The following is a 24,349-nucleotide window of genomic DNA, read 5'->3' as shown; positions in this document are numbered from 1 at the left end:
AAAAACAGTTACCTTTTTCCGTAACAGGTATTCTTCGAGATGTGTTATTCATGTCCATTCAACGACTCGCCCTCCTTCCCCACTGTCGGAGTTTCTGGCAAGAAGGAACTGAGGGTGGAGGGGGCTGGTGATGCTCCACTCCAGGGTGCGCCAGAGCAGGTCCCCTAAGGATACTGCTGAGAGAAAAACTTCCGGCACCGCTGCATGTGGTGAGCAAACACACCTAAGTTGAATGGACATGAGCAACACATCTTGAAGAACACCAGTTACGGGGAACGGTAATTGTCTTTTCGAACTGCTCTAAGTTTTACAAGTAGAATTCCAAGCTAAGGCAGCTTCTCTGTATATACTGAGAGTGTACAGATGTGCAGATTTCGACTCCCAAACCAGTCCTTTGGTTTCTTCTTTAAAATCTGCTCACACAACCAGCTTCTAAATGAGTGAAATAGGAATAGGTTAACAAACTAACTCCCATTCTGTGTCATGACTCAAATGAGAAACATGCTGTTTCTAATTGTCAAGCTTGAGTTCTGTCTCTGCCACATTTGTTTATCACCTACAGTCATATAGAAATCTTGTAATGTCAATTCTCAGGGAATCTTTAATGACCTATTCTGGTGTAGATTTTCTACCACAACTTCCCCTTGTTATACCATATGCTTGGGTCTGATGTCACAGTGAGGGCCAGAAAAGAATTTTATCCCTGCAACTTGTCAGTGGTAGATGATTGGAAACCCAGCAACTTGAGGTGCTCTTCTTTTTTTCTTTTTTTTTTCTTTTCTTTTTTTTTATAAACTGTCCCTTACACTAATAGCAAAATAAGAACGTTGAAGTTTCAAAGAATCTTGGCTCTAAAAATGAATGGCCTGTTTCAGCTCACACCTAAAATCAAATTGAAATGAATCAGGGTTTGTTCATGGGTAAAGAAGAGGGTTCCCATTAAACTACCTCCAGAGACATAGCTATCTCTTTTGTCTTTGCCTCAGTATAATGACTGTTACAAGGCTAAGGATGTTGTAGCAATCCATTTCTGACACAGCATTTCTTCCACAACGTACCATGCCTCTCTGCGGTCACTTGCTTATGAGGAATATCTCAATTCACACCCTAATTTAACTCCCCTGTGCACATCTACCTCCCTTACATTATTGTAAATAATTCACATTAGAAATGAACATTTCTGAAAGTAGGTTTCTAGAAAATAATGATAAAGAAATGAATCTGGCACCATGTAACACTTGGCATGTTACTTTTCTTGTGGTGGTCATTTGTGTCCATTAATCATATATTGGTTCACATATGGGTGCTTTTGAATACAAGATACCTTGTAGCAGAGTTGTATGCACCAGTTTCTGTGAGCTATATGAACTGTTGAGGCTTCCCATTTGCTGCTGCATGGAAGGTACCTGTGCTGCTGAGTCACATTGAGGGAGTTGGTAGGAGGCACCACTGTCCATCTGAGCTTGGTGGTATTAAGCCTCTATGAAACATACTATATAGTAAGCGGTGCTGATTTCTGGGAGTGGCAAGTGCTTTGTCTTATTCAGAAACAAGGCCTGCTAGCACTACTATCCATGTTAGTCTTCTCCCTTTATGCACCTTAAAGCCACGAGTGCTGGGACCCAGACTGTTTTTCCCTATCCAGGTGCTCTGGATACTGAAGTTCCTTGTGACCTTTCTCCTGTCTGCTGCACCCACGACGTGGAGTTGTATCCTATCACAAAGTGCCTGCTCACATATAAGAGTACCAAAAAATCCTGGTGTAGCACTAGAGCGAGAGAGAGAGCATGCAGATGACTTGACACAACTTGTGTAAAATAGTGACAAAATAAAGGTAGAGGAGTTTAAAAAATGAAATGAAATAGAAATGCCACATAAGTGTTGACGTTTGCTTTTTTTCAGAAACAAAGTAAGGATAGATTTGGGCTTGAAGGTGATGAGGAATCAACAATGTTGGAAGAATCTGTGTCGCCTAAGAAGTGAGTTTGTGCAATGGGAAAAATGGCTCTTTCCGTAAGAGTGAAACGTTTAATAAGCAGTGGGTAGTTTTCTTTGATCCCAAATATGGTTTAATATATTTCTGTCCAGAAGAATTACTTCTCTGTTAAATTACCCTGCAGTTAACAACTCTGTCTCCATGCCGTTCTGCAGAGTTAAGCTTTGTTGTGAAGTCTGCTGTTTTGTCCTAAGACTATTATTTCGTGTAAAGTATGTACAGTAGTGGTGATTTGAACCACAAACTACAGAACTGAGACTAACTCAGTAGCAATCTGTATGCAGAGTTGTAAAAATTGAATTAGTAGAAGGTTATGTTTCGGTTTGTGAATATATACTTGCTTTTGATAGCTTACATTTGCTAAATTGATGGCTTTAATTGGGGTTTGCGTGCAGTATTGTTCTGTGACTGTCATTAGCAGAGTTTTGTTTAATATGGGAAAAATATCATTAATCTTTCAGATGCTGTTAAAGACAAGGTGGGAGGCTTTGGCTCACAGTGCAGCACAAATTAATGGGCTCTGGGATTTCATTGCAGGGAGAGAGTGGATTATACAGGGTTATGAAAAGAGTCAAGTGTGGGATCCTGGAAATGGCGCTTCACTTGAAAAGGAATATTCAGTTGGCTTTTTGCTGTTAAGTAACCGAAACAGTTTCAACACAATGTGAGCTATAATGAGGCCTAACTTAAGCCTCTTCTTTGAACTCAAAGGGAAAGGAGGGTAGTGTCTCTACAGTGTGTAAAGGTCTGACTGTGATTTATGTTATACATATTGCTTACAGGAAATGAATTGGTTAGATCTTTTATGTGGCCTTACATAAAATAATGAATTTTTAGCTTTAGCGTAGTGTACATGTTTTCACGTGCTTCCTTTTCACACTTCCCGTTCCAAATGGCTTCCAGAATGTATCCTATCAGTGTAAATGCTCTATTTAGAAGCTCCAAACTTGTAACAAAAGAATATGCATGGACAATGTTAATCTGAAACTGAAATTACACCAATTTTTTTCCGAGCACGTTGTTGCTCTTTAAATCAAAAATTATGCCAACACCTCCAACTGTTGGAGCTTAGACTATACTTAATATGAGCAGTACATCTGGCAAAGTGATCATTCCCATAATTAATGATAACTTATTGTAGTCTTGGTCTTATCCCATTATTTGATAGACTACTAAATTACTATCAGGGGCCAAATGTAAATACATACATTTTGGAAGAAGGGGTACAAATTTTATTCCAACTCTAAGGAGTGCTTGGAAAATTTATCTCCAGAACATTCAGCTTCGTATAGTTGATAGTCCTACTTTGGCATAGTTGAAGCAAAACTGTGAGATCCTTCTTTCAGGAACACAGCATCCAGTTTCCGCTATTTATCTTTGTGAGATGAGGGAGGTCATAACAATAAATACAGCCAGGTCACGCATTCCATTCTTCCTTCACCACCTGTTCAGGTAACAGCATTACTGGTAACTGGTTTGTCAAATACTGAAGATGTAGCAAACGTACACTGTAAGCACCTGGCACAATGCGGTCCTGGTATATGACTATGTCTTTGGTAATACAAATAATTTGTAAAATGATTGGATGAAAGAACACATTGACTAGAATTTAAGCAGTTCACCCAATTTAAACACCCTTGCTTAAAAACTGAAAGGGAAGGATGGCAGCCAGGAATTAGTTTACAGGAGCTCATAGAGTCACAGAGTTTAAGGCCAGAAGGGACCTCTGGATCATCTACTCTGGCCTTGTGTATATCACTGACCATCAACCACACCCAGCACCCATACACTAAACCCAACAATGGAAATGAGACCAAAGTAAATGAGCCCCATGGGATATTAGACTATCATGTGCCCACAAGCAGAGAATAGGCAGGACCAAGGGGCATCAGTCCTCAAGACCTCTGTAATGGCAGGGAAATTATTACATGAGATACACCCAGATAATCCTGCTAAGTGACTCCACTCACCCACTGCAGAGAGAGGCGAAACCCCCCCAAAGGTCACTACTAATCTGAGCTAGGGAAAATTCCTTCCCGGCCTCACATATGGCTATCAGTTAAATCCTGAGCATGTGAACAAGAACCAGCCAGATTAACACCTGAGAGAGAGAATGCTCGGTGCCACCTAAGAGCCCTGGCCACTGTCCCATGTCCAGCTGTGGCCATCTCTGATGCTTCAGAGGTAGGAAATGGGGGTGAGGGAGGAGAACCCATCCAAAATACATTGAGGGCGATATCCCTTCCTGACCCCCTGCAGGTGACTAGCTGAAACCCTGAAGCATGAGTTTTAGGAACATAAGACATATCAGAAGTCACAAGCAACCCCATCATACAACTGTGCTCATAAGTTTGTCCAGCTAATTCAGTTGTTTGACCCACAACTCCTATTGAGAGGCTGTTCCAGAATCTCTCACTTCTGATCGTTAGAAATATTCTTCTAATTTCCAGCTTGAATTTGTTTATGGCCAGTTTATATCCATTTGTTCTTGTGCCAACTTTCTCCTTTTGCTTACATAGCTCTTCACCCTCTCTGGTATTTATCCCCAATATGTTTATAGAGAGCAATCATATCCATTCTCAGTCTTCTTTTTGCGAGACTAAGCAGGCCCAGCTCTTCCAGTTTCCGAGAGACCCTCAATTCCCTGATCATCCTAGTAGCTCTTCTCTGCACCTGTTCCAGTTGAAATTAATCTTTCTTGAACATGGGTGACCAGCACTGTACACAGTATTCCAGATGAGGGCTTACCAGTGCCTTATATAACAGCATTAATACTTTTCTGTCTGTACTGGAAATGTCTTGTGTAATACATCGTAAGATCACATTTGTCTCTTTTACAGCCGCATCACATTGGTGGCTAGCGGTCATCCTGTGATTGATCCACACACACAGGCCTCTCTCCTCCTCTGTCTCGCCAACTGATAAGTCCCCAACTTGTAGCAAAAATTCCTATTATTAGACCCTAGGTGCATTACCTTGCCCTTTATACTATTGAATTTTCTCCCATTTCTGTCACTCCAGTCTTCGGGTCATCCAAATCTTCCTGTATAATATTTAAATTCTCCTCTGTATGGACGATACCTCCCAACTTATTTTTTCAGCTCAGTACTAATGTGGACACGAGAACGAATGGATATAAATTGGCCGTCGGGAAGTTTAGGCTTGAAATTAGACGAAGGTTTCTAACCATCAGAGGGGTGAAGTTTTGGAACAGCCTTCCGAGGGAAACAGTGGGGGCGAAAGACCTCTCTGGCTTTAAGATTAAGCTTGATAAGTTTATGGAGGGGATGGTTTGATGGGATAAAGTGATTTTAGTCAATAGGTCAATAATGTGCCATCGCTGGTAATTAGCAACAATGGTCAATGATGGGATATTAAAAGTTACTACAGAGAAATTTTTCCAGAGGGTCTGGCTAGAGAATCTTGCCCGCATGCTCGGGGTTCAGCTGATCGCCATATTTGGGGTCGGGAAGGAATTTTCCTCCAGGGTAGATTGGCAGAGGCCCTGGAGGTTTTTCACCTTCCTCCGCAGCATGGGGCAGGGGTCGCTTGCTGGAGGATTCTCAGAGATTTGAAGTCTTTAAATCATGATTTAGGGACTTCAACAGCTGAGTCAAGGGAGAGAATTCTTCCGAGAGTGGGTGGGTCAACTTTTGTGGCCCGCATCATGCGGGAGGTCAGACTAGATGATCATAATGGTCCCTTCTGACCTTAGAATCTATGAGTCTATAACTTGGTATCATCAGCCCATTTCATTAGCACACTCCTACTTTTTGTGCCAAGGTCATTAATAAAAATATTGAATAAGATTTGTCCCAAGACCGATCCTTGAGGAACTACAGAAGTAACCGCTCTACAGTTTGATCATTCATCTTTCAGCACAATGCAATGCCTTCTCTTTAGCCAATTCCTTATCCACCTTGTGTGCTTGCACTGATCCCTATCATCCCTAATATCACTAATAATTTCCCATGTGGTACCATGTCCAATGCTTTACTGAAGTCCAAGTATATTAGACGTACTGTACTTCCCTTATCTAAAAATCAGTTATTTTCTCGAAAAAGGAAATCAGGTTAGTCTGGTAAATGCATGTTGCATCACATGGCCGCAGGTTGCCCTCCACGGCCCTATAAACTCTCTGCTTACTCCAATAACCTTTGTGAGGTGGTTATTCTTCCAGCTGGGTCTGGAGCCTTTCCTTAAAAGTTTTTTCCCTTTCTTGGGATGTGAATTTCAGATAGTTTTTGTATAGTTGATTTGAAGAATTTCCAAGTCATCTCTCCATGTAAGTCCTTGATCTCTTCAGCCCAGCTGACTTATTTAACGAATTCCCTAATATCCCAAATTCTGCCCTTTAGAAATCAAAAGCCATGGTTGATGACCTCATTTGTATTATCCTTTCATTTAATGTAAACAGAATCAACTTGTGATCATTCAATCCAAGGTTATTTCTTATGACCAGCTGTTTTGTGATGTCCTCGCTACTTACTAAAACAAAGTCTAAAATGACATCACCTCTTGTTGGTTCAGTGATGATTTGATGAAGAAAACTGTTATCTATCACATCCAGGAATAACCGGGCCCTAGCAGTATAAGTAGCATTTATTCTCCCATCTATATCTGGGAAGTTAGCCTCCCATTATGACCCAACTCCCAAAAGTATTTATCTCTGTAATAATATTACAGATCACTATCCATATCCTAGTCTGACCCTGGAGGTCTATAGCAGACCTTAACACTACCTCAGCAGAACCTCTTTTACAATCCTTCCCCAAAGTGATTTTGACTCAGATGCTGTGTTGTCCATACTATCACTTCATATTTCTTTACAATTTACTGTTTCAATTATATATATATTACCCCAACTTTACCTTTATTTCTCTCTTTTAAATAGCGCATACCCTACAATACCCTGTATTCCAGGCATGAGTACTATTCCACCATGTATAGTATTCCCTATAATATCTGGTTTGACCTCTTGCACCAATAGGTTCTGGTTTCTCCATTTTATTGTCCAGACTCCTTGCATTCATGTAAAAGCCTTTCAGTTGTTTCCCTCGGACCTCACTCAGTTTTCTCATTTTGTGGTGTTCCATTATCCCTTACTCTGTCTTTATTTAACTGGTATTCCTCCTCCTGTGTGTTGAAGCCAAGGGTGGAAATTTCATGAGTCCCTCCCAGTCTTTTCCCGTCACCTCCTCCTTTAAAACTCGTCTTATCAGTCTTGCCCGTCTTGATCCCATAAGATTAATAGACTCCACTTGAATATCTGATGTATCAATAGAGAAGATTCTTCTTTCTATGAATGCCTCCCAATGTTTGATCATCCCAAAATCTTCATCATAGCACCAATCCTTAAGCCATCTGTTGATCTTCATTATCTTTTCATGCCTTTGCCACCCTCTCGAGGGACTGGAAGTACATTCTGCTGAAAATCACCTGAGCTTCCACTTCTTTAAGTGTCTTTCCCAGCCACATGTAGTCATCCTTGATCCATTCCAATGGGAATCCAGCAGTGTCATTCATTCTGACATGCAGCACAATCAGTGGATTTCCCCCCCCCCACTTCTATCAGTATCCTCTTTAGCCTCACATCCACATTTCGTGCCCTTGATCCTGTTAGACAGCACTCTCTTTGGTTCTCTAGATCTGGTCTGTCGATTCTTCTGAGTATGGAGTCCCCAGTCAGATAAACCTGTCTCTTCCTGGTGTTGGGATGAATTTGTTTTACGTTCTCTCTCGCAGTTCCCTGTACATCATCCTCATATTTCCTTAGGCTCTGGTCCCTGGCTATCTCTGTCATTTCTTCCTCCCTGCTGTAGGGACTGGCTTACCTTCTTTTCTTCCTTGCCACCTCATCTTCTGCCTGTTTCTCCTCCTCATTCCCCAGTTCAACAAATTCAGTTTCATCACCGCTAGTTGGTCTCTCCCTCTGCTCTGTCCTTCATGGTCATATTCTTCCATGGGTCACCCTCCACATCCTTTTGTTCAGCAGGTGTCTTCAAATCTTGAGTTGCCTGTACCAGCACCTCTCTCCTCTCCTGCATTATACCTTCAAATCCCTGTCTGAATTTCCTCATTGTTTCCAGCTGTATAGCTAATCATTGAACTTCTCTGCCTTGAGTTCTATCAGGCATAAGTAGTTTCCATCGGATGTCCCCTCAAAGATGATGTGCATCAGCAGCTTCTGCATCCGACCATCTTCTTTCTCTCCTCTCCTCAGGTCACTCTAGTGCTGCCTCTGTAGCCATCATTGTGTTATTTTCCTAGACCCTATTCCTGGGGGGTGGGGAGGAATTGGGGGACCCTCCCTCTAGCTCCCTCCCATGGAAGCTGCTGCTAGCTGTTCACTGCTCCAGTGTTCACTAGTGACTAGCTTTTTAACCTAGCCAAACTAGGTCAGCACTGGCCCCTTGTTAAGGGATATCAGCAAGCACTGAATCAAGCCACATACTTGGAACAAATCACTCCGGTAGTGATTTTATGCTCTGTTCTGAACAGAACACAAAATCACCACTCTTCTCTCAGGCCAAACTCCCACAGAAACTCTGCTGTTAACTGCTCGCGGTTCGCTGCCATGCTCTAATGTGCATTCCCTTTTCAGATCTACCATCTTGCAACAGCAGTTCAACCGAACTGGGAAGGTAGAACATGGCTCGGTGGCATTGCCTGCTGTGATGCGTTCAGGCTCCAGTGGCCCGGAGACTTTCAATATTGGCAGCATGCCTTCTCCCCAGCAACAAGTCATGATTGGGCAAATGCACAGAGGCCACATGCCTCCTCTGGTGAGCAACATGTTTGTTTCATAATGACCTTGGAAACCAGCACTTGAAGCCTGTGCTGTGAGTGGTCTGAAATAAGTATGTGCACACACCCGTTCTTAGATAAGGGCTGGGGACTGTCTGTGTTGTTTTACTGCACTGTTTGGCTGATTCTCCTGTTAAACTGCATACTTTGAATTTCCTTGAAACACACAGAGTCCCATAGTCATAGTCCACCTCTTTACTCCCCCCTCTTTGCCTTAAAACTTTTCTTAAAGTAGTTATAAAACTGTCTGACATGGGCTGGGAAAGAGGGTAGGAAGGCTAAATATTGTTGATGAGGGTAAGTGGTACTGTATGAAAAATACAATATGTATCTATTTACATTGTTCTAAAAAAATCATTTATCTAGGCATCACTTTCTGCTTTGAATATTCCTATGAAGTCTGTTTCTAGCTCTGAGTATATACTGTATATAATGCCACTGGACTTGAATATTAAGCTCACTTTATTAAACAGTCATATTAATATAATTTTAATTTCTCTGTACAACTATAACTGTAAAAGTTACCCTTTGTGTCTACCAGTTTTTAAACATGTATTGACTAAGACCATTTATTTAATTTTAAAGGATCTATTAATGAAGGCCTATACATGTCCTCTAAATACCCTAATAGGGCAAATTTTCATAATATCATAGCAGCATAATTCAGAAGAATATTAATTTACTCATCAGTAGGTAATGCATATAGCAATACATACTCATCCCAGCTTCAGCTCTGCAGCACCCGTATCACATAGATGTCAGTTTGATTTTAGAATTACTCCTGATGAAGCTAATGCGGTATCAGATTCCAGGAAGCTGATGATGCTATCCTGGAAGTAAATTCAAAACTCATGTTCACATTCACAGAACTCATGTGAAAAAGACACTGGTACTTTTTTACATGAATAGTGGGCATGTTGATTGTGGAAAATCCAATTTTTTGCAATACATATAACTGAGAATAACAAAATATTTTAAACAGCCTTGAGACTGAATCAGAGAAACGTCTGAGTGATCATTTTGCATTGTTAGATAATAAAAATCTTAAAGCATGATATTCAGCTGTTTCTGCCAGTCCTTGGGGGATTAGGAAGATAAATTCAGACTCAAACTAAAACCATAGTAATGGAAATCAATGAGGATGCACCCATGGTTAAACCTGTATTATCCCTGTTGGCTCAAATGTTACTGGTCAACATACTTTTATATTTGCTTGTAAGTTTCTTCTCTGCCCTTGTGTTCTAATATTAGCTTACCCTTAGCTCTGTTTATGAAAGATTTATGCAAATTAACACAGTATTAGCAAAAACTATCCCCTCTGTCTGAAAGTAGAGAAGTCTCTGAGTTGCTCTGTCAAAATGTGGCATGGAGCATGAATGCCTTTTCTAATAATAGTTTTATGTGCAATGTGGAAAGCGCATAAATTGTTCCAGAAACAAGGTGCACTGTAGACAGGTCAGTCCTATCAGCAAAACCTTTGTCTTCCTACATGAAGTTACTGGGATTTTGCAGTTCCCGTGACACTGCTGCAGTTTGGGGGGAGTTTGTGTTCTCAATTAATAGCAAAGAGTTACTGTACTGAAAAGCTTCCCCTGGCTTAAAGAAGCTCATTCGGTTTTCGTCTCCTGCATGGGAGCTGATCAAGTTTCCCAAAGATGTACAAGTTTGAAATAGGGCAGACAAGTACCTTGGGAGGTTGCCTGGATTTGGCTGTCACTTCCTTTCCCATCTTTTCTCAGGATTCCTCTTCCAGGTTTGGGCCCAAAGACGTGCATCTGGGAGCCAGGTGATACTAGCATGGTCCATTAATGCTGGAAGTTTCTGAGCTGCTGTGGGTTAGCCACTACTTAATACATACAGTTTCATGGTTCCTTAAAGAAGGGAATCAAAGACAGTGAGGAGATAGGGAACTAATTAATAAGTGATGTCTTGGATCTGGCAATTGGACCTGTTAACATTGACAATGATGTGTATCGGCTGCTATTTTTTTTACTGTCCTATCTAGAGCACTAATGTAATGCTTAGAAACCAACCTGCCCATTCAGGGTCTCTGGTATACCCATACCATTCATACCCGCACAAGCATTCTTTCTGTATGACCCAGGAGGAGACTGTGACTAGAAACAGAGCAATCAAAATAAAATTCACCATTTACACAAGTCCAATGATTTAATCTCATTTACTTAGTGTATACCAGAAAACATTTCAGATCCGCCTAAATCATCACTTGCAGCTTGGCAGACACTAATTTTCCTTGTCTATTTCACAGACCTCAGCACAGCAGGCCTTGATGGGGACTATTAATACTAGTATGCATGCTGTTCAGCAGGCACAGTCCGACCTCAATGAAGTTGATAACCTACCACCTCTAGGACATGATATGGTGAGTTAATTCATGTGATCCCTATAGGGATTCATCTAAACGGCTCGAGTTATTTATTTCAGAGCTTATTCATTGTCCCTGGATGTAGATTTATATCTCAACAGCTTTATAAATAAGATGAAAATCCTTGTTTATTTTAAGGAATCTGTGTAAGAATATCTTGTTCTGTTTGACTCATATTAACCTTCTGAGGCTATACACCGTGGACCCAGTTGTCCCTTCTCGCACATCTTTGCAATCACATTTACTTTAATGGATCTACACGTGTGTGTGTGAGACTGGAAAACACTTGAGCCAGTAAATCAGGGGGAAACTGGTGCTTGGACTGTTGTAGTAAGTAACCCCTAAGGGGAGAAATTGAAGGAGTGGCTGTAAAGCAAAACCAAGATGCTGAAGAAGGCACAGCTTGTGTAGTGATAGCTCATGACCCTAAAGAAGGGTGGGTGTAATCCTGTCAGATACATCTCAAGGTTTTTCACCTATTTTTGGCTCTAGAAATTTTGGCTCAAGCCTGTCTGTTTAAATATTCTTATGTGGCTTCTTAGCTATAATTGTTAATGAGATATGGAGCCTGTCAGCTTTGGAACACCACTTTGGATCCAATTTTGGGATGGAGTAGAGCCAATAAGATTGGTGAGTCCCCATGATGAACCAGATGATGTTCTGTGGTCCTCCATTGTGCACCATTTTGACACCATATTTATGGCGTTCACCCAGAAATCAGAGCGGTCAACCTATGATCTTGCAGTTACTGTAAGGAAAAACTCTTATTTCAGCCTAAAAGCTTAGCTGATGCCATCTGCTTCATTTAAAAGGCTTCTGAAAGAATCAAGGGCCTGCAAAGAACTTTACCTATTACCTTATCTTGAGTTTGTTTCACTTGTAGCATGGCATTGCAGTCCTTAATACTCTGATGTTGTTTCTTTCTAGGCGTCGAGGGTATGGGTTCAGAACAAAGTTGATGAATCAAAACATGAAATTCACTCTCAGGTTGATGCTATCACCGCAGGAACTGCCTCTGTTGTTAACCTCACAGCAGGTAAATTACAGGGATTGGACTTTGCCAGGCTGCTGTTGTGTATGTACCAACCTCTTTTCAACAAGATGGAGGCTGCCCAGGAGATGTTCAGGAATACGTTTTCCTCCAAATACACAAATGGCTTTTATGACGGAAACAGACCTTATTGTCTATTTTTTACCAGTGTTCATGCAGAATCTATTCACACTCCCCTGATAAAGATAAAACCTAATATTTTATTCGCCTCAGGTAATTGAGAGTAAAATGGGTGTTCTGAAGTATCATTTATTGGCCACTCCTAGAGCCAGGATATTTAGTTATGTGTACAGATGGCTTGTTCTGGTCTGTCTGTCTGATCCTGTGTCTTACACAGTTTTTCTCTGAATTGCAGGTTAGGTATAAGATGTTTAAAGGCAGCTAGTGTTCAATACTGTATTTCTTTGGGTCCCTCCATATAGTGAATATGGGAGAGGTAACTGAAATTGTGGGTGTTTTGCTTACCTGGACAGTTGTGAAGAGAAAATATTCCATTAGAACATACATATGTCATATCTATGGGCAGGAAAAGTGAATAGTAGATGCTATATTTTCAAAATGATGCCTGAATTATGTTGCCATGTCTTCTTTACTCCCTTCAGTTTTACTCCTAATTATCTGACCAGAAACCAGCTTGTGCTGTACTACTTGCTTCTGCACTTATCGTTCCCTTCACTTATACAGGTGACCCAGTTGACACTGATTACACGGCCGTGGGATGTGCGATTACAACCATCTCTTCTAACCTGACTGAGATGTCCAAGGGTGTGAAACTGCTTGCTGCCCTAATGGACGATGAAGTTGGAAGTGGGGAGGACCTCCTGAAAGCTGCTCGGACTCTGGCAGGTGCTGTCTCGGACTTGCTGAAAGCGGTGCAGCCCACTTCAGGAGAGGTGAGAATATGGACACAAGTAGTGAGCTTTCACAGGCTCTCCTTGGCTTAAACGCATTCTCCTCAATTAAAGTGTTTGGGTATAAAGCATTTATCCAATTAACCAGAATGGCTCTTTCCAGGCTGTGTCTTCCCAACCCTCTCCTGCCACTGTTTCCCCTATAATCCCCAAGAGACTATCCAAGCACTTCTCCTGATTGCTTTCTTTGTGTCTTCCACATACCTCTGACTTCATGCCTTTAAGTGCGGCACCTTGATCCTAGAACAGCCTCCCAGTTAATATTCACCCATGTGTTTCCTCTTTCATATTTCAGCCAGCTGTTTCTCTATATTGTATCCACACTGTTGTATCCAGTCATGCCCTTATATTGTAAATGGCCCAGGTTCAGTGTTTGATGTTGTATGCATTATCTGTTGTCAAGTGACATATGTATTTATAGGAATTAGATTTTCACAAGTTGTTTGCAAAGCCTTCAGGTGGCCACTGGCGAGACTCTGCTATCTAACTAGTATTGAAAAATCAAGTGACTGGCTTTGATTCTGCCAACTGCAAACAGCCCCATTAAGATACTAACCAGTCATAAGGGGTATATATGTGAGTGGTTGGGGAGCTAACGTGTTAATGTGAACTCTAGGAGCAGAGATGGGGAAATTGATTCAGCCCTAAAAAACTTGATCTGTGTATACTTTTTCTGCTACCTCCTCTATTCATTCCTTATTTGTGGGAGGATTTTTTTTTTTTTTTTTGGTGTGGGGGGGTGGTTTTGATTTTTTACTTTTTAAGTTGAGGCAATCTGAATACACAGTAATATTCCATTCTGTATTTTTATTGGAAGTGTTTGAAAAAAATTTTACCACTTTTTTCTCCTCTCTCAAATACTATAAAAACTCAATTACAAGTTACTAGGGAAGTAAGTGGGGTTGGTACCTGATTTTTTTTTTTTGTCTTTAATGTCAGGGTTGCATGTAGCAACAGATAAAAGGAGAATGAAGCTATGGTCTCCATCAAAATTTTATGGAAATAGGAAATTGTACTGACCAAGACAGAATTTAATATTTCAGACAATCTGGTCTGAGTTTGTGTCTGCTATCCATTTGCCCTGGATCTTTGCAGTTTTAATGCAAAACCAGAAATCTGTGACCACTTCCAAGCAGATTGCAATAAAAGCTGTCCAACACATACCTTTCCGTCAGCTGCTGCTATGATGTGTATTAAAGCTGATCGGATTTCTTCTCACAGTCAGCAACATATTGATACGTGTGTCATTAAGATGCTGCAGGATAAATTAAATAGGAATAAGGAAAAGTAAGAGTACTCCAAGAGGTATCTTGAGTAGAGATTTCAGTGGTATTACCCTGTATACAGTAATGTGGTTAACAAAGGTGTCTTGAGAGAATTACAAAGTTAAAGAAAAACGTATTTGCTTTTCATTAACCTGTTTTATAGCCTCGCCAAACAGTTTTAACTGCAGCTGGAAGCATTGGGCAAGCCAGTGGGGAACTCCTGAGACAGATAGGAGAGAATGAAACTGATGAAAGATTTCAGGTACGGTCATGTGAATTGCTAACTGCCAGAACCATGCAATTCCACAGCGGAGCTTGCTATTGTATGTAAGGTTCACAGTAATGTTATCCTATGTGTGTATGCAAGTCTTTTGTATTTCACTTTGATTAGGTGAAAAGAGGTCTGTAATTTTGTCCAAAATTTGAATTGGTCCAAATCTTTAATAGGTTTAAAAGTTTAGTCTGGTTTTATTTCTCTCAACACTTTCCTCTTTCATCCAGCTTAAGAAGATGAATATTATCAATTAATACAGCATGTTTCCTATGTGGATTAATACACCAGTCATCCATTAATAATTTAGAACCATTGTTGTTAAATGCTCGATAAGAAATATGCCCTGATTGTTTTTCTTGGTGTCAAGAACAGGTTTGCCTTAGAATCAAAGGGAAGTAATTTACAACAGCAGATAGATTATACTGTATGTGAGACATATCCCAACAGAACTTAATAGCCAATTTAAACACTTATTCGAACAATAAAGCTGTCTGTGTGTTTCAGTAATGTTGTATTCATAGTCCAATGCCTATGACAGCCCCATGCATCCTTACTTGTTTTATGGAAGAGCCTAGACTCTTCAGTCAGTATGAGGGAGCCCTTTACCTGGCCTTTTAGTCCTTTTAGAACTTTTTTTTTTTTTTTTTACCATAACTTGCCGATTTCATGAGACTTAAATGATTTTTATCCTGGACCACAGTAAAAATACAGTGCGCAAAATACATACTGTCTTCTCTCATGTGCAGTTCAGACCATTTTAGTACTATTTGCTTATACAATATGCTTTCAGTGAGTGGTAGAACCATTATGACTGTATAAATCCAATATTTTTGGACCTTTAGACAGCAGTGTTGTTATTTGCCAGTGCATTGATACAGCAGGTTGTAGTACTCTCCTTGAGTACCTATTGCATTTAGTAAACATGATAATTAAAATTACATTGAAAAACTACTGATGTAATGTCCAAGAGGGCAAGCTGCTTAACAAAATAATATGGTTATTTTGGAGGGTCTCAATCCGGCTCTGTTGTATCAAAAATAATTGAAGCACATTGATAGCAGCATTTTAAATGAAGTTGTGTATTTGAATTATAGCAATACAAGCATTAAACCACTTTTACAGCTTCAAACAACCAAATGCATTTTTCTTCAAGAATAAAACATCTTCTGGAGCTGGGGCCTCTGAGGAGTTACAGCTTGGAGCCAATATTTTATAGTGTAAAAGAAAACTGTACTAGCAAATGGATAGCCCCCAGACACACTGTTTGCACCCTTTTATAAATTAAGGTTGCCGTGCCATTTTCTTTTGCTTTTCTATACAGTGCACTTTGTATTGAATACACAGTGTCCAATACCTGCCCATAATTAGTTATCATTTTGCGATCTGAAATCTTCAACTTTGCCTTAGGTAAAACATATATGGCTGTAGCTCACCACTTACCCAGTGAGATCAACTCAGGTTTTGAGTGTGCATATCTAGTAACTAACTTCACATGTTCTTACAGTGATGCATTCCCACATGTCTACACTGAGATTACAGCTCTAAATTGCACTACAATATGCTTTGTGATATGGAGTCAATATCGTGCATTTGGCTATCACAAATCCGAAGTGTGTAGTTCTACCCATTCCCAAAAGGTGATCTATTCACTCAGATTAGTAACCTGTTTTCACAAAGCATTTCGACCCTTTAAGTAGGCCATGTGTAACAAAGAACATTTCTGGATAATACATAGCAATGTTTCACTGGGACTCTACCATAATTTCCCCTTTGTAGATGCTTTGAGGCTTCTTAAAATCAGAATATTCTAGCTTAATTTTAAGGAATCCAAAATATTGACGCTAATGAGTATTTCTGACTGCTTAGGTCAAGTTTTGTCCTTTGTTTTGCCAGGATGTACTGATGAGTCTTGCCAAAGCTGTTGCAAATGCTGCTGCCATGTTGGTGTTGAAGGCTAAGAATGTGGCTCAAGTTGCTGAGGATACAGTCCTGCAGAACAGGGTTATTGCTGCTGCTACACAATGTGCACTATCCACCTCTCAGCTTGTGGCATGTGCCAAGGTAAGGCTCGTGGTAATGGGGTTCGTGAAAGGGGCAATGCATTGTTTCAGTATGTTACACGCTAATTGGTTACAGTCTTCCCTGGGTGTATTGTTGATATGGTTTAATCAGTTATCCTTGAATATCCTGGAGTTAGAGCTCCTACAAAAAGATAAAACTATGCAAAGATATTTAGGGTTCTGTCTCCAAGACACCTTGGATAGTGCCTTGTTTCTCAATTACCCTCTCTTGCAGGTGTTGATTGCTGCTGCTGTGAGCATTTCACAACTTGGCCAGGAGTAGTGATTATTTAATGAAGCATGTCCTGCCTTCATTTGTTTCCCCTTTGGGCCAGCCCAGACTAGACAGTTTCTCTAGTGTATCATTATTAAACAATTGCTAATTAGTGTGTTTGTGGTTTGGCTTCTTGTTAGATTACACTGAACATCAAAGGGCAGCCTTTAGAATATGAAGTGCTGCCATGCTATTCCAGAGGAAGGTCCGTGGATAACTGATATGGCCTGCTGTATTGCTAATAGTGATAAAAATGCTGAAAATATTACTCTGAGAAACACAGCTTGCTGTACAGTTATGTGAAATGTTTAACGAAACCTATAACCAGCACACGTTCACCTGCATTATTTTCATCATAACAGAAATTCAAGCCAAGTTTGCCGAAAGGTTTGTGTTCAGATTTATATGCTTTTGCATCATTTAACAGTTTCTGATGTGAACAAAGAGAGACCCATCAGTTTTGCCTGTGTATTGAGAAAAGAAGAACAGGAGTACTTGTGGCACCTTAGAGACTAACAAATTTATTAGAGCATAAGCTTTCGTGGACTACAGCCCACTTCTTCGGATGCATATAGAATGGAACATATATTGAGGAGATATATATACACACATACAGAGAGCATAAACAGGTGGGAGTTGTCTTACCAACTCTGAGAGGCCAATTAATTAAGAGAAAAAAAACTTTTGAAGTGATAATCAAGCTAGGCCAGTACAACTGTCTGTACAACTGTCTTGATTATCACTTCAAAAGTTTTTTTTCTCTTAATTAATTGGCCTCTCAGAGTTGGTAAGACAACTCCCACCTGTTTATGCTCTCTGTATGTGTGTATATATATCTCCTCAATATATGTTCCATTCTATATGCATCCGAAGAAGTGGGCTGTAGTCCACGAAAGCTTATGCTCTAATAAATTTGTTAGTCTCTAAGGTGCCACAAGTACTCCTGTTCTTCTTTTTGCGGATACAGACTAACACGGCTGTTACTCTGAAACCTGTGTATTGAGAGTTGGCCTAAGGAAAATACAAAGGAGCTCCAATCCACAGAGAGCAAAATCTCAAATAGAATCACTGTGTTCAATGTGGCTCTGTTTGGAGAAATGTTACTGTTTTCATCTTAAAACTTAAAAGCTTTAGCATATGAAAATACAAAATATTTGTGATCTGCAGGGTTGGCTTTCTTAGGGTTTCTTAGGGATAATTGCTGTTGGAAAATGAGCATTCAGATATTGTAGAACACCCAAGAGGATTATAATAAAATTAATAGCCAATTTGTGGTATTCAGTTTTCAGTATTTTCTACTTCATTGCTGTGACTGCTGGGCTTTGTATAATGAATATGTAAGATCATTAACTGGATGTGATGTTCTGACTGCTTTTATATTTCCACAGGATGGCACAAGGCAGTCAATGTCATTTTTTTCTTTTGTGGAAAAACACCCATCCAACTTCTTTCCTTTGCCTGTAACTTACTTGACATACCTGAATGATATGGACTGAATCTGTTGCATTATTAGAGCACATCCATGGGTTGCTCGGCGTGGTAGTTTGTACTTTCAGACACGCAATTTTCTTATCTGTTTTTCCAGGAGTTATTTTTGGCTTTAGCAAAATATTGGCTGACAGTGGAAGGCTTTGCAATACCAACTTTAATTAAACTTCAGTAAAGGATCACAGTCCCTATGATAAGCTTTCTTCAAGTGAAGTTCTAGGACACAGAGCTGTGTGAAATGACTGCAGCTATCTTGCCAGAATCTGCCCCATACCTGCCATTCAGAACCAACTTCATGTATTTCTCCATTTGTTCAGTAATCCAAAAAAGTCTTAACTTAAAAGGGCAAGGGCATTTTTAACTCTTTGTTAGCCTCCAGTGGTAATCATACCATGCTGTGGTATGATATACATTACTAATCTCTTTTCTGACAGTAGAAGATAACTGCAGTACCTCATGCTGTGGTGTGGCAACTGTTAGTAGGTGAATAAGCTGTTTTCTGAATGCTAAGGACATGGATATGTCATCTTTTAGCAGTGGGCTGGTAACTTCTGGCCTGTTAAATCTTTTCTAAACACCGGGTTCTCTCTCTCAATGTAGGTTGTGAGCCCCACTATCAGCTCTCCCGTATGCCAGGAACAGCTGATCGAGGCTGGAAAACTGGTGGATCGTTCAGTGGAGAATTGTGTCAGAGCCTGTCAGGCTGCCACAGATGACTCTGAGCTGCTGAAGCAGGTCAGTGCAGCAGCCAGTATAGTCAGCCAGGCCCTGAATGACCTCTTGCAGCACGTCCGTCAGTTTGCAAGCAGGGGAGAGCCCATTGGACGCTATGACCAGGCAACGGATACCATTATGTGTGTCACTGAAAGCATCTTCAGTTCGATGGGGGATGCTGGTGAGCTGCTTTATCTTCATACTCTCTCTAAAGGGGATATTACTTTCATCTGACTCAAGTTCCCTTCGACATATACCCATTTCAAGTAATGCAAATCAGAAATCCTTAATGCTTGTGATGCCCATAGGCTTGTGCTCCCATGAGCAGTCATTCTAACCACAATATTAAATCATTAAAACACCCGTAAGTGTGTGTTGGGGGAAGGAGGTTCCTAAATTATATAATGGATGCATATGGAGCTCTGCTAACACAACTAATATCATGCCTGGAAAATCAGGGGATGCAGTGTATATGATGTCTAATGTCTTGCTGGTTGTGTTGCAGTGCTTCACATCATGCGAATGTTATAGCAGTTTTGTATCTCTAAATGTGAATACAACCTGTTAAAGTGCTCAATCAGCAATTTTATTCTTTGCCAGTAATTAGCTCCCTAAAGATTTATTTACCTGACTAGACTTAGCAGGCAAGAATTTTGTTTCCATTATGTGCTTGGCTTTTATAGTGCAGCTTTTGAACCCTTAAGCTCTTTGTTTAAAGAACATAGCCGTTGGAGCCAAACCAAGCAGAGGCCTAATGTTTGATGAGCTTGACATACAACTCCATTATAGAAATGTGAAATGTTGAGAAACCTTGGATAGTGTTTATATACAGTTCACAGCCATACATGCATGTGATGCTTGTCACATTCAAGGGTACAATCCAGACCAGTGAGAAGCTGTGTCACCACCTGCCCTGCAACATGATGCTTTGCTGTTGTCACTCCCCAGCCTGGGCCGTTCACAAACAGCCAAACTGCACACAGGTCACACCCTGAATGTCTGTGTATAGCTGCAGCCCTGATCCAACAGCTCTGACCCCAGCAGCCTGTCAGCCACACTCCAGTCACACCCTGGCTTCCACAAGCCTTGGTTCCTAGTTGCAGGGTGACCCCAACACACTCCTGGTTCTGAATTTTCCCCAATACATGTGTTCTGCACTGTCTAGCCCTATCCTAGGTACTTCAGATATTATATGTCTGTTGCCCCTGTGTAAAGGGTCAATATTCAGCAGTTTGCTATTTCTACTGAGTTACCCAATCACTTCAGTTTAAACACAACACTGGGTTAGTTTTTGATTAAAAAATAAAACAAGTTTATTTTACTACTAAGAGAGAGATTTTAAGTGAGTACAAGTATAAGGCATTAAAGTCAGAAACGGTTACAAGAGAAATAAACATAAAACACTTTCTAGTAACTAAAAACTTAAGCTAGATTTGGTTCAGGGTAAAATCGTTTCCTTAGGTTCCCAGTGGCATTGCTGACCGAATTCTCTGGTCAGGACCTCCCTGAAAGTCAAAGGGCTGGTTTCTTTGTCATCTTAGGTAAAAAGAGAGAAAGAGAGAGAGAGAGATGGAGAGAAAGAAAGATGACACTTGGGGTGTTTTTGCCCCTCACTTTCATAATCCAATCACCCTTTGAAATGCGTTTTCCTGAGTGTCATCCTGAGGTAAAGTTCTCTCCAGCTGCTGAGGAAACAGACATTCTCATAGTGAAAGAGGTTCCCTAAAATGCAGATTGATCTGTTCCTGCCCCCCCTTCATTGCCAAAGAATGGGCCACTTGACAGATGATTTGCCAATTAACCTTGATGACACTTGGCTAGAGGCACTGGCTTGTCCTTTGTCTTTGAGGGACTGATTTACCCTCTCTTGCTGTCCCAAGGACCCTGTTTACTACATATATCTATACATATAGATATATGTATAAGAAACACACATTTCTTTGTTTAGGATGGACCTGTTTAACAACTTCTGCATAGTCAGGGCTATGTGGGTTTGAACATGTGCTAACAACTTTGCATATAATTCATAATTTCACATATAATATATACACATTTCACCATGATATTATTAACCAGTGAGTTATTAGTTTTCAAATGATGCCTCACAAGATTATTACAGTAGTGTGCAGGGTGTGAATACAGGGATGCATTTGGTCACAGTGCTATGCTAGGTTTTTAGTATAGGCTATTCACATTCAAACAATTTGTGGTTGTATTTCTATTCTGAATTTGTCTGTCTTCAACTTTCAACCTTTGGATTGTGTTATAACTTTCTCGGTTAGATTTAAGGACCCGTTACTAAATATTTGTTCCCCGTGTAGATACTGTAATGAAGTTACCCTCTAACCTTCTCTATGTTAAGATAAATAGATTGGGCTCTTTGAGTCTATCATTTTAAGCATGTTTTCTAATCCTTTAATCATTCTTGTGGATCTTCTCTGAAACCTCTCCAGTTTAACAACATTCTTCTTGAATTGTGGGCACTAGAACTGGACACAGTATTCTAGTAGCAGTTAAGCTAGTGCCAAATATAGAGGTAAAATAAGCACTCTGGTCCTACCTGAGATTCCCCTATTTATGCATCCTAGGATCACATTAGCTATTTTGGCCTCAAGGTCACACTGGGAACTCATGTTAGCTGATTATCCACCACAACCCGAAATCTTTTTCAGAGTCACTGGTTCCCAGGATAGAGTCCCCCATCCTGTAAGAATGGCTTATGTTCTTTGTTCCTAGATGTATACGTTTACATTTAGCAATATTAAAATGCATATTGTTTGCATGCACCTTGTTTACCAAGAAATCCAGATTGTTCTAAATGTGAGTTGTCCTCTTTATTATTTACCACTTACTGGGTTACCCTTTATTCCTGGTAACTATGGGGCTTTTTTAAGTCCAAAAATTACATGTCAGAAGATAGCTGTAAAGGTGCAGTGAAATCTGTTACTTTTATTCATATTCTGTGCCGGACTGGAGGAGTGTGCTAAGAAGGCACTTGCTCATAAATACCATTGTTAACTTCCTACAGTATCTGAGAAATCCCCATGGCAGTATGGGAAGCTTTGAAAAATTTTTTGCGTGTCAAAACTACTTTGGAACATATACTGTTGAGACTTCTTAAACACAACTGTAGGCTTTTGAGCTAAGCACCTGCTGCCTTTGGTTAACCTTTGGGGAAAAAAGGGAGCCAAACAGTTAATCCGGAAGCTTCAATGGATTCACTTTGCTTTTGAGTGTGGTGTAGTATCAGTTATATTAATAAAGTAAGCGTGTTCTAAAAATGATCTGCATCCACTTCAGAAACAAACATCCCCATTCGACCTCTGTGCTTGACCATGAGTGATGCATAAACTCATTGTGTTATCACTTTAATTTCTACCTATTTTCAAGTTTAAAACCCTAACACTGTTACTAATGAATTGGTACTGAGTCACTTCTGCCAGAAGTGTTAAATTATTCTGTGCAGTTCAGTAAAATAGGCTTCTTGAAATGCATTTGAGGAAGAAGCAAGAAAAGAGAACCTATGGTTTCTCACCTATGCAAAAACAAATCAGTAGTATTGTTGTGAAGGGGTGAAATACTCGCCCTATTAAAATCAGTGGCAAAACTTCCGTTGACTTCTATGGGGCCAAGACTTCACCTAAGGCATGTAGGTAGAATTAAGTGTTAAGCATAGTGCTATGCATGTTCATCCTACTGCATTTCTTGTTAGTCAAATGTTATCAGTTTCCCATGATCAGTTGTGTTGATCCAAAACTGTGTGTTTAAAGCTTCTGAGCAATGAAGTATCTACTTGTAATTTTAATTCGAACGAGGATTTCAGAAAATCTAATTTTATTTTAGTCTAAGGTAGGGGATTTTTGAAACTGAAATTTAGATAAAGGTGAAGAAATTCAAAACTTAACTTGTTAATATTGTAGGTGAAATGGTGCGGCAGGCCAGGGTTCTTGCTCAAGCTACTTCGGATCTTGTCAATGCTATGAGGTCAGATGCTGAGGCTGAAATTGACATGGACAACTCTAAAAAGCTTCTAGCTGCAGCTAAACTTTTGGCAGATTCTACAGCTCGCATGGTTGAAGCTGCAAAGGTACCTACCAGGAAACAGTGAACTGAAGAACCTAAAAGGCACTGAATATTAACTTAATTCTTCATACCTGTGCGCAAACATGAGTCATTATGTGTAGTTAGTAGGTTGTAAATAGGAATTGTTATAAAGCAGAAACCTTGCTTAGCCTATGAATGTTTGGGTTGCATTTGACAACTTCACTGGAAACTTTAACTAAAAGTCCAGTAGATGTATGCATATTAGTTGATCCATTCTTTCTGGATTCCAAAACTCTTTCCATATTCTTTCGGTGACTTTACTGACCTGATAGATGTATATGTCCTTGACTTACTAATACTTTTTCAGGCCTTAAAAAGGGAAAAACTAACATGTCAAATGTAAGTCCTAATTCAACATTCTGATAATTAGATTATAACTACCAAAAGTCTTGTTAAATTGGGAATTAAAAAGTGAACTTTAAATACTGTGATTATATAAATACTGTAATTGTTAGAGCACAGATAATAGACAATTTACAGAATAGTAGTTCCCTACTATATGTGGAGTTTTAACATGTAGTTGCCCAGTAGAAGTAAATATTGCCCTGAAGAACAATATTTTACATTGACACTGTGTGGGGAGTAATGGAGCTATGTGGTTTAAAACGCTGGACTATGTACTGAAAGTCTGACTGCTTTCTTCACTATATTTAACATGGTAAGCAGTAACCTGCACCTACAATGAATTTCTACCTGAAATCATGATGATAGTTGAACTTCCTTCTCTAATTCATCTTAGAGTGACGTTAATCTGTAGAAAACAGGTTGATCAGATAGAGGATAATGGGAATTAAATTCCTTGTATATTTTAATATGTAGACATGGACATTTTTTGAAGATTTGTATTTTACTCGCAACTCCTGTATAGGGGGCTGCAGCAAATCCTGAAAATGAAGACCAACAGCAGAGACTGAGAGAAGCGGCCGAGGGACTACGGGTTGCCACGAATGCAGCTGCTCAGAATGCCATCAAGAAGAAAATTGTCAACAGATTAGAGGTTTGAATCCAAACTCTCTTGA

General features: G+C 40.0%; 1 protein-coding gene across 2 annotated transcripts in view; it reads left to right on the top strand.

Moving 5' to 3' along the window:
- Positions 1-24,349, top strand: part of TLN2 (talin 2) — a 367,623-nt gene that overhangs the window by 223,983 nt on the left and 119,291 nt on the right. For both annotated transcript variants that reach the window (XM_034782956.1, XM_034782957.1), the window contains exons 13-22: positions 1,903-1,979; positions 8,601-8,781; positions 11,073-11,186; positions 12,117-12,225; positions 12,925-13,133; positions 14,580-14,678; positions 16,584-16,751; positions 19,113-19,407; positions 23,147-23,313; positions 24,199-24,327. In XM_034782956.1, the coding sequence (XP_034638847.1) occupies positions 1,903-1,979; positions 8,601-8,781; positions 11,073-11,186; positions 12,117-12,225; positions 12,925-13,133; positions 14,580-14,678; positions 16,584-16,751; positions 19,113-19,407; positions 23,147-23,313; positions 24,199-24,327 (1,548 nt within the window). The remainder of the gene's footprint in view (positions 1-1,902; positions 1,980-8,600; positions 8,782-11,072; positions 11,187-12,116; positions 12,226-12,924; positions 13,134-14,579; positions 14,679-16,583; positions 16,752-19,112; positions 19,408-23,146; positions 23,314-24,198; positions 24,328-24,349) is intronic.

Source organism: Trachemys scripta, chromosome 10 (genome assembly GCF_013100865.1).
Source record: "Trachemys scripta elegans isolate TJP31775 chromosome 10, CAS_Tse_1.0, whole genome shotgun sequence".
NCBI classification, from domain to species: Eukaryota; Metazoa; Chordata; order Testudines; family Emydidae; genus Trachemys; species Trachemys scripta.
Note: the sequence above shows the minus strand (reverse complement) of the source record. Positions and strands in the feature narration are given on the sequence as shown.